Genomic DNA, 14509 nt, shown 5'->3' with positions numbered 1-14509 from the left:
ATGCAAGCGAGCCGTACAGCTTTACTTTGACATTTCCTTGAGCGAGAAGGACTTTGACTGAAATTTTCTGTTGTACACCACGCATACCATTAGTACCCTTTTGGCAGTGGAAACGCAAGCCTGATAAAGGCGACCAGTACTATACCCTTCAGTGAAAACCATAAATACCCACTGAATTGAGTGTGCAGGAGTGATTGACAGGTTTTTATCTGACGCTCACCTGATGTCCAGTGTCTGGGTGGTGCTGGTGCATTTGGTGGGCACGTCCGACAGGTCCTGCTCCATGGGCTCCTCTCCGTTAGTCAGTCCAGACTCCAGCTTACTCTTCTCCTCTTCTGTGGCCTGAAGCTCCGGGACTAGGAAATCCTCAGGCCTGAGAGGTCAGAGTTAATACACATGAATATGACCATTAATAAAAGACAGTAACACATTAAAAGAAAACAAAAGCACAGTACATATCCACAGCGATTAATAAAATCGACTACTTTAGTTTATTGAGTGAACAAGAGCTGAGACCTGTACATATACCATTATAGTTAGGGCAATGCTGGAAGATGCTTTCATGCAAAGTTATTTTTTCTGCATCCAAGCTACAATATTGGGTGATTTTGTTGTGCTTTTAAGTTCCGAGAGAGTTCGTCATCCTTAGGAAATGGCTAAAAATTCATCTAGGGCAGATAGATGGATAGAAGGACAGACAGATAGAACGAAAGATAAAAAGATGGATGGAAAGACAGATAGACGAATGCAATGATGGATGAACGGAATGATGGATAGAATGCCAGATAGACAGATAGAACAGCATATAGATGGATAGAACTGCTGATAGACGGATAGAACGGCAGATAGATGGATAGAACGGCAGATAGATGAATAGAACGGCTGATAGATGGATAGAACGGCAGATAGATGAATAGAACGGCTGATAGATGGATAGAATGGCTGATAGATGAATAGAACGGCTGATAGATGGATAGAATGCTGATAGATGAATAGAACGGCTGATAGATGGATAGAACGGCTGATAGATGGATAGAACGGCTGATAGATGGATAGAACGGCTGATAGATGGATAGAACGGCAGATAGATGGATAGAACTGCTGATAGATGGATAGAACGGCAGATAGATGGATAGAACTGCTGATAGATGGATAGAACAGCAGATAGATTGATAGAACGGCTGATAGATGGATAGAACAGCAGATAGATGGATAGAACGGCAGATAGATGGATAGAACGGCTGATAGATGGATAGAACGGCAGATAGATGGATAGAACGGCTGATAGATGGATAGAACAGCAGATAGATGGATAGAACGGCAGATAGATGGATAGAACGGCAAATAGATGGATAGAACGGCAGATAGATGGATAGACAAAACAACAGAAAGACAGAAAGATAGATAGAACAACAGACACGCAGACAGACAGAATGATGGAAAGAACAGCAAATAGATGGATGGAATGGCAGATAGATGGATAGACAGAACAACAGACAGATAGATAGAATGACAGACAGGCAGACAGAAAGAATGACAGATAGAACAGCAGATAGACGACAGAGCAGCAGATATACGGACAGAGCGGCAGAAAGTCATATCGGCAGAAAGACTCATAGGATAGACTGACAGATAGAACAAAAGATACTGCAGATGAATAGAATGATGGAAAGATAGATCGAACAACAGATAGAACGACGGAAAGACGGATAGAACAACAGATGGATGGATAATTGGATGAATAGATGGGTGAATGGAACGACAGATAAGATAGATTGAAAGATAGAGTGACGGATCCACAATTAGAAGGACTGAAAGACAGGTAGAACGACAGATAGGCAGGTAGAGCGACGGATAAATGGATGGATGAACGGAGACAAACAAAAATGAAAGTGAGTGACCGATACACAGATAGAACGACGGAAAAATGGATGAAACCACAAAAAGCAGATAGAATGACAAATAGATAGAACGACAGACAGACGGATAGAGCGACAGATGAATGGATAGACGTATAGCTGTATGGATGGACAGATTGATGATAGACTAATAGATAAAACAGCAAATACCTGAATAGACAGACAGACAGATTGAGCGGCGGACAGACAGATATAACGATGGATATCACAATGGATAGATGGATCAAATCATGATAGAATGACGGATGGACGAATAGACATTTAGACAGACGGATAGATAGACAGACAGACAGACGAATAGATAGATGGATGGATAGTGAGACACAGATAGACGCATGGATTGACATGAATGGATGGATGGATAAATGAACAGATGGATAGACAGATGAACGAATGGACAGATGGATGGATAGATAGATAGAAGGATATTGAGACACATAGATGGATAGACAGATTGAAATAGATGGATAGACAGACAGACGGATGTATAGATAGACGGATAGACTAAAAGACACACTGACAGATATTTAGATAGATGGATGGATGGACAGATTTTACACATTGCATATCCTTTTTTTATGGATGAATAAATCTTGTTGTTCACCTGATGATCTCTCCATACTCATCCCACTTGATTCTCTCCTCGTGTGTAGGGAACATCGGGTAGGATTTCTTGGCCTGTTTGAAGAATCCGCCCTTCCTGCCGCCTTCGCCCTTCATCATCAGGTCGTGATGTTTGGTTTTCACTACCGCCGGCTGCTCCAGATCATCCTCCATATCGCTCTCATCACTCGAGTCCAGGTCCACTCTGAACAACAATAAACAACCATCATATAAAACCATTGATGCATATTTATAGCTTATCATATACATAGCAATTATTAAACCACCATTAGCTCAGGATGTCTTACAGTGCAAAAATAAATATAGTTTCATGACCTCTGGAACTAACAAGTTTCTTATTAGATGATTATGGTTGTTACTCAATACAGTTTATTGATATCAGTAATTCATGATATTATTATTTTTTATAGATAAGTAGAAAAGTACTTTTAACAGCTACAACCCTGGACATATCCCCATTATGCCACCCCATTTTATGCACATCAGGAAAACACAGGATAACTGTAGACCCAAGCCCGAGCCACGGACTGGTACCGCTCTGTGTATCAATTGGTACCAGGCTGAAGGTAGATGGATAGGTAGACAGATTGATGGATTAAATATTTAAATATTACATCTTCTCCGCAAAAAGTTTGTTATTTCCATTGGAGGTGTGTGGCTTGTGTGTTCCTGGCGCACTCAGTTGAAAAGATCTTCAGAACGATGTGAGCGAGCGAATCGTCTATGCGTAGTGCTTGTGTAACCCCACCAGTCCTACACCACTCAACCCGCTCCTACCTGGGATTGAATCGGCAACATTCCACATGAGAGTTGGTTGCTCTAACAAGGAGGCTAAAGACCATGACCTAGTGTCTTTCGCTAGAGCACTTTCAGGGTCAGAGGAGAGAGGTTGACCTGCACAGCACTTCACTAGCTGGCCTCTGTTACACTCACCCCCTTTAACCTTACTCCAATCCGGGTCAGGGCATCGATGTAACCCAGCCGGTCCTCCACCACCCAATCCACTCTGATCTGGGATTGAACCGGCGACTCTCCTCATGGGAGACGGTTAATCTAAAAAAAGAGGCTAAAGACCATGGCCCCAAGCTTCTGTCACTAGAGCACCTTTATGCTGTGTTCACACCAGACGCGGAACGCGCGGATAAATCGCGCTATTCGCGCGTAAATTGCCGCGTTAACATTTGAGTTTACTCGCTTCATTTGTGCGTCAAATCCGCTTCATTCGCGTGTCAAATTTACTTCAGAACAGACGTGGAGTCACGTGATGGGCAGGACTTCTGTCTTCCCGGTGACTCTAGCTTCGTAGCTAAAAGGCTAAAATGGATTTTATGAAAAAAATAACAGTGTTTATGCACTTTATGAAGGCTGAAAAACAGCGTCGATACGTTTAGGACCGTGTCTGAGTCCACTACATCCTTTCAGAGGTGCATCCAGCTCTGTGAGCTCATAAACTCCTCCAGAAACGGAACCTAGATCAAGGAGGCATTCAACTGTGCTTCTGACTGAGCCAAGCCCAGTTTGATGACTTGTTGTCGGTGTCGCCAGGAGGATTTCCCCCGGGACACCATCAACTGGTTCTACGTCACAATCACGCCCCCACAAGAGCAAGCTTCTGATTGGTTAACACGGCGCAAATGTCTGCTGAAGTTCAGATTTTTGAACTTGAGAGATTCGCGCAAAACGTTCGTTAAGCGCGTCAAACGCGCAAAACGCTCAATTCGCCTTACGCGTATCGCGCCGCAGGATGTCTATTTGCGCGTTTGCATTGACTTAACATGTAAATCACTCGCGTTTGATGCGCTTTCTGCGTCTGGTGTGAACGCAGCATTAGAGGTCAGAGGAGTGAGGTTTACCTTCACAGCACTTAACTAGCTGTGACCTCTGTTACACTCACCCCAATCTGGGTCACTGCACCAATGTAACCCCGCCGGTTCTACACCACCCAACCCGCTCCAAGCTGGATCGAACCGACAACTGTCTACATGGGAGACAGTTGATCTAAAAAGGAGGCTAAAGACCATGGCCTCTAGTGTCTGTCGTTAGAGCACCTTAGTGGTCAGAGGAGTGAGGTTTACCTGCACAGCAATTCACTAGCTAGCCTCTGTTACACTCACCCCCCTAAACCTCACTCCCACCTGCATCTCGGGACCAATGTAACCCCACCGGTCCAGATCTACCCAACCCACTCTGAGCTAAGAAATACCGGCGACTCTCTGGATGTGAGATGGTTAATCTAACAAGGAGGCTAAAGACCATAGCCTCTGGCGTCTGTCACTAGAGCACATTAGTGGGCAGAGGAGTGAGGTTTACCAGCACAGAAGTTCACTATCTGGCCTCCGTTACACTCACCCCCCTAAACCTCACTCCTATCCAGATCATGACACCAATGTAACCCCACCGGTCCTACACTACCCAACCCGCTCTGAGCTAGGATTGAACTGGCGACTTTCCATGTGGTAATTAGTTGCTATAAGAAGGAGGCTAAAGAACATGGCCTTTAGCGTCTGTCGGTAGAGCAATTTTGGTGTCAGAGGAGTGAGGTTTACCTCCATAGCACTTCACTGGCTGGCATTTGTTATACTCACCCCCTAAACCTCACTCCCATCAGGGTCACAGTACCAATATAACCCTGCTGGTTCAACACCACCCAACCCACTCGGAGCAGGATCAAACCGGCAACTCTCCACATGGGAGACCTTATTGGTCAGAGGAGTGAGGATTACCTGCACAGCACTTCAATAGCTGGCCTCTGTTACACTCACCCCCCTAAACCTCACTCCCATCTGGGTCACAAGACCAATGTAACAGCTCTGGAACTACACCACTCAACCCGCTCTAAGCTGGGATTGAACCGGCGACTCTACGGATGGCAGGCGTTTGATCTAAAAAGGAGGTTAAAGACCATGGCCTCTACACTCTCAGAAATAAAGGGACGAGAGCTGTCACTGGGGTGAAATCTTTTCAAAAGGTACAACTTTGTACCTTAAAGGTCCACATTAATACCTCAAGGGTACATATTAGTACCTTAAAAGTACAAAAGTGTTCCCTTTTTTTAGGTACTAATATATCCTTTTGAGGTACTGATATGTACCCTTAAAGGGCCATGACACCCCCCAATTTCGGTTAAAGTCTACTTCAGAATTTTTTCAAAAGATGCATGATTAATGGGCGTGGAGCTCCGCGAGCATCGGGCAGGAGTGGGGGAGAACGTGAGTGAACAACTGTTGTTGTCAGTTAACTCACAAAATGAGACAAACCGTGAGGAGACGCATGAGTTTATAGTTTACAAAGTTAAAATGCAAAGAAATGAACAGTGATTTAATGCCCTGCTACATTTGTTATTCGTAATTTCATATACACATAACCACAATTTATATCATTATAAAGATAAGTGTGTTCATGTAAACACTATAAATGAGGACTTCTCCCTCAATCCCCGTATCCAGCAGACTCAGTGCAGCAGGTCTCCTGACCTGTCTATTTTAACCAGTAACCCTGCTGGTAATCTGGAGGATTTAGGCAAACACAGCAGCACAGTGATGTGTCTGAATGTGAACGAACTCCTGATAAAAGACAGTGTCCGCCATTCTCTAATTCTCATGCTGCTCTCCCGACAAAAATGCTTGCAGCACACACACAGCTTTGCTGTATGATCGGCCCTGACAAGATCGCGGGGGAAAACATGCAACAAACCCCGTGGATGATGGAAACAAACGCATATGAGCTTTCATGAACGGCTAAATACCGTGTGCCTGTCCGTGTCTCACAGCTCGGGCTTGACACTGGCAGGTCTCATGAATAATTAAGCAGCCAGCTCTTCTAATAGGATAAGAAAACTCCGCTATGAATAATAATGAGAAACCGACGTGTCATCATTGCACTTGCAGTTCTGCGCTGCGTCGCCGATTTTGATCCCGCCCCAAAAATCATTTCAAACCCGGAAGCTGAAATTAGCTGACAAAAGCTCAAAATTATCCAGTTTTCCCCACAATTAAAGCTGACAGGTGCTAACATTGTCTTAACTGATGCTCAACACACACAAATCTGTTAATATAAAAAAAAAAAGTTCTCCAGGGTGTCCTGAACCTTTAAAGCACAAACATGTACCTTCTGAAAAGGTACCACCCAAGTGACAGCTCGCATACCTTTATTTTTGAGAGTGTAGCGTCTGTTGCTAGAGCACCTTCAGAGGTCAGAAGAGTGAGGTTTAACTGCACAGCCCTTCGCTAGTTGGCCTCAGTTACACTTGGCTGGCGGGGTGCAGGAATTAGGGTGCTTTCACACCTACACTTTTGTTTCGGAACGTGTCTCGATTGCTCAGTTAGCGCGGTTCGTTGGCATATGTGAACAGGGCAATCGCGCTCTGTTCCGCGCCAAAGTAATCGCTCCGAGATCGCTTGAATGAGGTGGTCTCGGCTCGATTGAAACAAACCCTGGAGCGGTTCGATTGCAGTGAGAAAGCGATCTGATCCGAGCGCGGTTATATCACAGTGTTTTATGGATATGTAATAGGCATACAGCTATATGAAGAGAGAATTATGAGTAGGGCGGGAAGTTTCGCGAGTCTCCGGATGCCCGCAAACGAGTGATGATCTCCCGGTAATCTCGTGTCACCCTCCCGGTCCTCAAACAGGCATCGTCGCGCACCCTTCTCACTCCTCCCCACCGCATCTCTCCTCAGACACGTAGCGCGGGTGCTCCCTGTCAATCACCACCAAACCACCACCTCTCCTGACAGTTTAGCGGGACGCTGCAAAATAAACCCTGACACTCTGACCAATGTGAGGAGAGTTTACTTGCACGTGACTTGTTTTAGCTCTTTTGGTCCGATTAGAAACTTTGCAGTGTGAAAGCGAACCGCTACAAGAGCAAAGAGCAACAATGTAACATTTGTAATCTCTGTTTCAGAACAACTGAATCGATTCACAGGTGTGAAAGCACCCTTACTCTTATTACTGTCTGTTTCCAAAAAGCTGAAACTTTGTAACAAAGACATACTTGTAGAGCTGCACAATTAATCGTTAAAAGATCGCGATCTGGATTCGACCCCCTGGACAGTCTTAATTCTGCATTTCTACAATTCTGTCAATCATATTTTCAAGTTCAGAAGAGAAGAAAAGGCGTGAAGAGGCGTAATTGACCTACCTATCGTAAGTTTCAGCATGAATTTTTTCATTGGGCAAAAATTTTTTAGTCTTATGCTTTACCCAGTATATATAAATTCATTTAGATCATTTACTTTATTCATTACTATTGGAATGTGAAGAGATCTTCTCAGAAGACAATCACCTATTGCACCTTTAAGTTTTTAGTTTTATAAATGAGCATAAATGCAAACATCCTCAATAATTTCTACTTTTGACAGAATCTGTGCAAAACTATAAATTAACATGAAGACAAAAGACATGTTAGTAGCATTAGTGCAGGATTTGACACACCCTGCTGAACATCAGAGCTGTTTTAAAGTGCTTTTATTCATCTTTAAGCAGCGGCAGAAGCAGATGTTGAATGTTTAACAACAGCTCTAAAAAGTGCTACGACTTTTTGACCTGATAACGCTTCAGCTCATCAAGTATTTATAGCTATAGATCTTTCTTCTTTTCACAGAGGATCCTTTCTTTGACTATGCAAAGTATTAGCCAGACTTGATAAATGCTGTTAGAGAAAGTCTTGGGGGTTTGATCAGCGGTGCATTCTGGGCGAATCAAAGCCCATTTTTCATTCTGACAGTGTTTTAGTCACATTTTCCACTTACTCTTTTGCCTGCTCCAGTTTTTTGGCAGCTTCTTTCTTCATCCTCTCTTTCTCCATGTACTCCTCTAGTTCTCGTCCCTCCAGTCGGCAACGCTTTCTTATCTTGTTCAGTCACAGAGAGGAAAAAAACAAAAACATAAGAGCTTGCAAATAATAAATTAAGATATCAAACACTTCGCATTCTCAGTTAGACTGCATATGCAACATAACAACAAAAACTGCACTAAAAAAATAAGCTAAAAAGTCAGAAGTCAAACATTTTTTTGCTATTAAACCATTCATAATACGAGATTCATCTGAATGGCATCTGTCAATTAAAAAAAAAAAATAAATAAATAAATAAATATATATATATATATATATATATATATATATATATATATATATATATATATATATATATATATATATATATATATATATATATATATATTCACAAGGAACATTACTATATGTATATACGCTACCTGACAAAAGACTTGTCGCCAATCCAAGTTTTAGGAACAACAAATAATAACTTGACTTGTAGTTGATCATTTGGTATTAGAAGGGGCTTAAATGAAAGGCAAAGATCATGCTTATTTTAACAAAATAAAATATGATCACCAATGGTCATGACTGAAAGGACAAGAACTTGGATACAAGCGGCCGAAATTATTTTCCTTCGAAGGGTGGCAGTGCGCACTCTTATGGATAGGATGAGAACCACCAACAACCAACAATCAAGAATAAATGATGATTATTTGGCGTAGAGGATTTGCAATCCAAAAATGTAATTTTAATGAAATTCAATGGGGCAAAAACAGCCACTAACATGACAAAAGGGTAGTTTATTTGAACAACACATAAGGGTTAATAGATATTCAGATGTTGTTTTATTCCTGTTAGTGCTCTTCAACAATAAGCTGATAAATTTCTAAACAAAAATTGATGTGACTATTTTTATTTAAAGGATTGATAATGTAATTTAGCCTAAATCTAGTGCTTTAAATAGATTAAAGCCTTAAAGGTGCAGTAGGTGATCTTCCACAATGCTAACAGCTTAGCATAAATCTCTGAATCACAGTCCCTCCCCTGCCGTCTAGAGCCACGCCTCCTGAAACACGAGCACAGCAAAAGAACCCTCTCTCATGTGTTAAAAGAGACTAGTGCTTGTCCGGCGGCGTGCAAGCCAAACTGACATGCAAGTTCAAAGTGAATATTTAGTTGCATGGTAAACTATATAGGGAGAGACTAGGCAGAATAGCGATATTTACTTGTGTTTTGTTGTTAAACTAATTAAAATCTACATCATCGATGCTGTGAAAGGTCCCTTATGAAACTAAAAATAGTCTTATCAATCAATTATCAACACTTCTGTGAAGATATAACTCATTTATAACAACAACATCTAACGTTACATCAGCTTTGCGTGAAGCTAAAACAGTTTTAAAACAGAACATTACCTGTCTAAGAGAAATCCTTCAGACATGGTGTCATCCTTTCTCCAGCGTGCAAAGGTAACTCCAATACTGATTCGGGTTTTTAAAAAGTTTGGATTCAGCATGTTTTTACCAATCGTGTGCATGCTCTCTCTTGTGAATGCGCGGCAGTCGGCGGAGCTGCGTACAAACGGCTGCACAGCTGTTCAAATCTGCATTTGCTGACAGACAGATTGGACTACTGATCGGAATTATGAGAGATGTCGACCCGACTCTATTTAATTGGATGAACATTTTCTAGTTATATGCCTTACCTAAAATATAAAAATACATATAAATACATTTAGATCATTTACTGTAATCATTACTATTAGACTGTGAAGAGACTTTCAACCAGAACAACAACAAATGCTTCTGAAGACAATCACCTACTGCACCTTTAAGTCCTTTAAACAGACTTGAACAGACATTCATTTAGATGTTCATGCGTAAAACTAGCGCCATTTAAATGCAAGCGCCATCAGCAGTGTTGAAAATCCATTGTATTTACTGTGATAAAAAATATTCCATATTTAAAGACAGTGTGCCGTCAGTAGGGCCCTCCCCTGTAAGCCCATGCAATAATGCACCCCTGACTGGTCCTCACCTCCAGCTCTATCCTCTTCTCCCCGGGGTTATCTATGAGGTATCGGGCCAGTGTTCCAGGTGTGGTCCTGTAGGTGAGGATGACCGAGTTTTTGGCGTCTTGGCACCACTGTATGAAGAGCTCCCGAGAGAAGCCTGATTCCAGATCCGGCTGACTGCACAGAACCACCTTTGGGCTGGGAACTCGAGCCAGGTCAGACAGGCTGTGGCAGAGTGACAGGTGGCGGAACTGGAAAGGGTTGTTCCTCTTGTCTTCGAAGCAGCGCATCAATTTGTCGCTCATCCACTCGACCTGTGAGAGAAGAGGGAGAGATGTTAAAATAAAGATCACATCTTTAAGAGACTCAATGTACAGTCAAATAACACAGACTATTCCTCAGTTCCAGTCACTACATAACAATGATCAATTAAGAATTCTACTTAAAGGCTCTGTTGCTTTCTATCATAAACATCAATGCCACTAACTAAGGGGTAAAGAGTGAACATATATAATATATTATATATATTTATATAATGTTTTATATAAATATATATATGAGCAATTCCATGAAAATGTCAACCTTGCCATGAAAAGAAAAATGTTTTGACCAAAATAGCAAAACCGTTTCTACATTTTTTGCGCAGGCAAGTGTTTTACAGTACTTTAAAATACTTAAAAATGTCTCTGTCAATGTTTTCAAACTATTCTATTTGATTTACCAAAGTCAAACAAATGGCAATTTCACATCCGTCACATCCATAACGAAAAAGTGTCACATCCATAACAAAGCTTTTCCCTCAAAAATGTAAAAACGTCAAAATAAAATAAAATCACTCAGCTTTGTTCTATAAAGAGCGAACTCTTATCCTTTTGTTGAGCATTATTTATTTTGGGTTGTGCAGTTTAATTCACAGAATTTCTACGAAATATGTTGTATACTGTAAACTCGCAGACTTTTTTTTTGTCGCATCCATAACGCTTGTTTATTTTCCTCATTTAAAGTATAAAAATGTTCACAGATTGAATTTTTTTGATCCCATAACTCTGTGGTTAGTTGTTTTGGAAAATATAAACAGATGATTCAATATAATGTTAACGTATACTTTCTCTGCGAATTTATGTTTTGAATTTTTACTGCAAATGTCACATCCATAACGCTGGAATCAGCCATATGCATTTTATTGTTTTACAGTATTCTGTGCAGTGGTTGATTTTGTCACAGTAGTTTTTTATAATATCATCAGGTGTACATGCATGAAAAATACTGTAGTAATTTATAGTAAACACAATAGTTTGTAAACCACGCTATAGTAAAGTTTATTATACTGCATCTTCCACTCTTTGGACTAACATTAGAGAACTGTAAAACTGTAAAATCAAATACTGTAGCATGCTGTATACTCCAGTAAACTGAGGTGTATTTCAGAATAATATACCCTATACTTGTAAAAATTACAGTATTCTATAGTTTTTGCGCTAAAAACTTTGGAACCTCCATAACAGATTTATTCACGTACATTACTATAGAAAAATTCAAAAATACTTAAATAGCTAAAATATTTAGTAAATACTATAGTATTTACTATACATTACTGAAGTATTTTTTCGTATCATTATATTTTTGAATATAATACAGTATATGATATACAGAGAGGCAGACGACAGAGGGATAGATGGACGTTCAGATGGATAGACGGACAGATAGACGACAGAGAAATAGTTGGATGGATAGGCAGACGGACGGACAGAAAGACGGACGGACAAACTGACAGATGGACAGATGAAACGGACAGAAAGAAGGATGGACAAACAAACGGTCAGACAGAGAGAGGGTTGGACGGATAGAAGGACTGGCAGAGGGATAGACGAACGAACAGACGGTCGGACGGATGAACAGATAGACGACAGAGAAATAGATGGACGGATAGGCAGACGGACAATCTGATAGACAGACAGATGATCGGACGGATAGACGGACGGACAGACAGACAGATAAACGGACAGAAAGAAGGACGGACAAACAAACGGTCAGACAGAGAGGAGGTTGGACGGATAGACGGACTGGCAGAAGGATAGACGAACGAACAGACGGTCGGACGGACGGACAGATAGACGACAGAGAAATAGATGGACGGATACTCAGACGGACGGATGGACAAACTAATAGACAGACGGACATAAACGGACAGAAAGAAGGACGGACAAACAAACGGTCGGACAGAGAGACGGTTGGACGGATAGACGGACTGGCAGAAGGATAGACGAACGGACAGACGGTCGGAAGGAAGGACAGATAGACGACAGAGAAATAGATGGACGGATAGGCAGACGGACAAACGGACAAACTGATAGACAGACGATCGGATGGATAGACGGACAGATAAACGGACAGAAAGAAGGACGGACAAACAAACAGTCGCACAGAGAGACGGTTGGATGAATAGACGGACTGGCAGAAGGATAGACGAATGGACAGACGGACGGACGGACAGATAGACGACAGAGAAATAGATGTGCGGATAGGCAGACGGACAAATGGACAAACAGATAGACAGACAGACGATCGGACGGATAGACGGACGGACAGACAGACGGACAGATAAACAGACAGAAAGAAGGAAGGACAAACAAACAGTCCCGCACAGAGACGGTTGGACGAATAGACGGACTGGCAGAAGGATAGACGAACGAACAGACGGTCGGACGGACGGACAAATAGACGACAGAGAAATAGATGGACGGATACTCAGACGGACGGATGGACAAACTAATAGACAGACGGACATAAACGGACAGAAAGAAGGACGGACAAACAAACGGTCGGACAGAGAGACGGTTGGACGGATAGACGGACTGGCAGAAGGATAGACGAACGGACAGACGGTCGGAAGGAAGGACAGATAGACGACAGAGAAATAGATGGACGGATAGGCAGACGGACAAACGGACAAACTGATAGACAGACGATCGGATGGATAGACGGACAGATAAACGGACAGAAAGAAGGACGGACAAACAAACAGTCGCACAGAGAGACGGTTGGATGAATAGACGGACTGGCAGAAGGATAGACGAATGGAAAGACGGACGGACGGACAGATAGACGACAGAGAAATAGATGTGCGGATAGGCAGACGGACAAATGGACAAACAGATAGACAGACAGACGATCGGACGGATAGACGGACGGACAGACAGACGGACAGATAAACAGACAGAAAGAAGGAAGGACAAACAAACAGTCCCGCACAGAGACGGTTGGACGAATAGACGGACTGGCAGAAGGATAGACGAACGAACAGACGGTCGGACGGACGGACAAATAGACGACAGAGAAATAGATGGAAGGATAGGCAGACGGACAAATTGATAGACAGACGATCGGACGGATAGACGGACAGATAGACGGACAGAAAGAAGGGCGGACAAACAAATGGTCGGACAGAGAGAGGGTTGGACAGATAGACGGACTGGCAGACAAATAGAAATTCGGACGGACAGATAAACGGACAAAGACAGATGGACGGATGAACAGACAGCGGATAGACTGACAGACAGACGGTCTGACAGATAGACAGACAGACGTATTAACAGGTGGACAGGTGGACAGATAAATGGAAAGAAAGATGGACGACAGACAGACAGGTGGACAGATAAATGGAAAGAAAGATGGACGGGCGTATGGACAGACGGACAAAAAGATGGATGGACAGATAGATAGATGGACAGGTAGGCTGACGGATGGAAGGACAAATAGACGGACGACAGTTGGACAGACGAACAAACAGACAGACCGACCGACGGATGGACGGTCGGACAGACAGATGGACAAACGGATGGACAGATAGATAGACGGACAGACAAACAGATAGATAAACAGACAGATGGACAAACGGATGGACAGATAGATAGATGGACAGACAGACAAACAGACGGACAAACAGACAGACGGACAAAAAGATGGACAGATAGACGGACAGACAGACAGACATAGACGGACAAACAGACAGATGGACAGATAGACGGACGAACGAACAGTTTAACAGACAACAGACGGACAAAAAGATAGATGGACGGACAGACAAATAGATGGACAGTCAAATAGACGGACAAACGGACGGACAGACAGACAGAATTGTATAGTTCTTTGTATAGAATTGTCACTA

The 14509-nt window shown here is 42.4% G+C and overlaps 1 protein-coding gene across 5 annotated transcripts in view; it reads right to left on the bottom strand.

Moving 5' to 3' along the window:
* cpsf2 (cleavage and polyadenylation specific factor 2) overlaps window positions 1–14509 on the bottom strand; it is a 495879-nt gene that overhangs the window by 470571 nt on the left and 10799 nt on the right. For 2 of the 5 annotated variants that reach the window (XM_087296593.1, NM_001002384.1), the window contains 4 exon segments: window positions 10365–10655; window positions 8299–8399; window positions 2524–2727; window positions 221–373 (listed from right to left, as the gene is read on the bottom strand). In XM_087296593.1, the coding sequence (XP_087152719.1) occupies window positions 221–373; window positions 2524–2727; window positions 8299–8399; window positions 10365–10655 (749 nt within the window). 5 annotated transcript variants of the gene reach the window in all.

The sequence above is a fragment of the Danio rerio genome, chromosome 20, assembly GCF_052040795.2.
Source record: "Danio rerio strain M-AB ecotype USA chromosome 20, GRCz13ab, whole genome shotgun sequence".
NCBI classification, from domain to species: domain Eukaryota; kingdom Metazoa; phylum Chordata; class Actinopteri; order Cypriniformes; family Danionidae; genus Danio; species Danio rerio.
The sequence above is the reverse complement of the archived record's forward strand: the minus strand, read 5'-3'. Positions and strand labels throughout refer to the sequence as shown.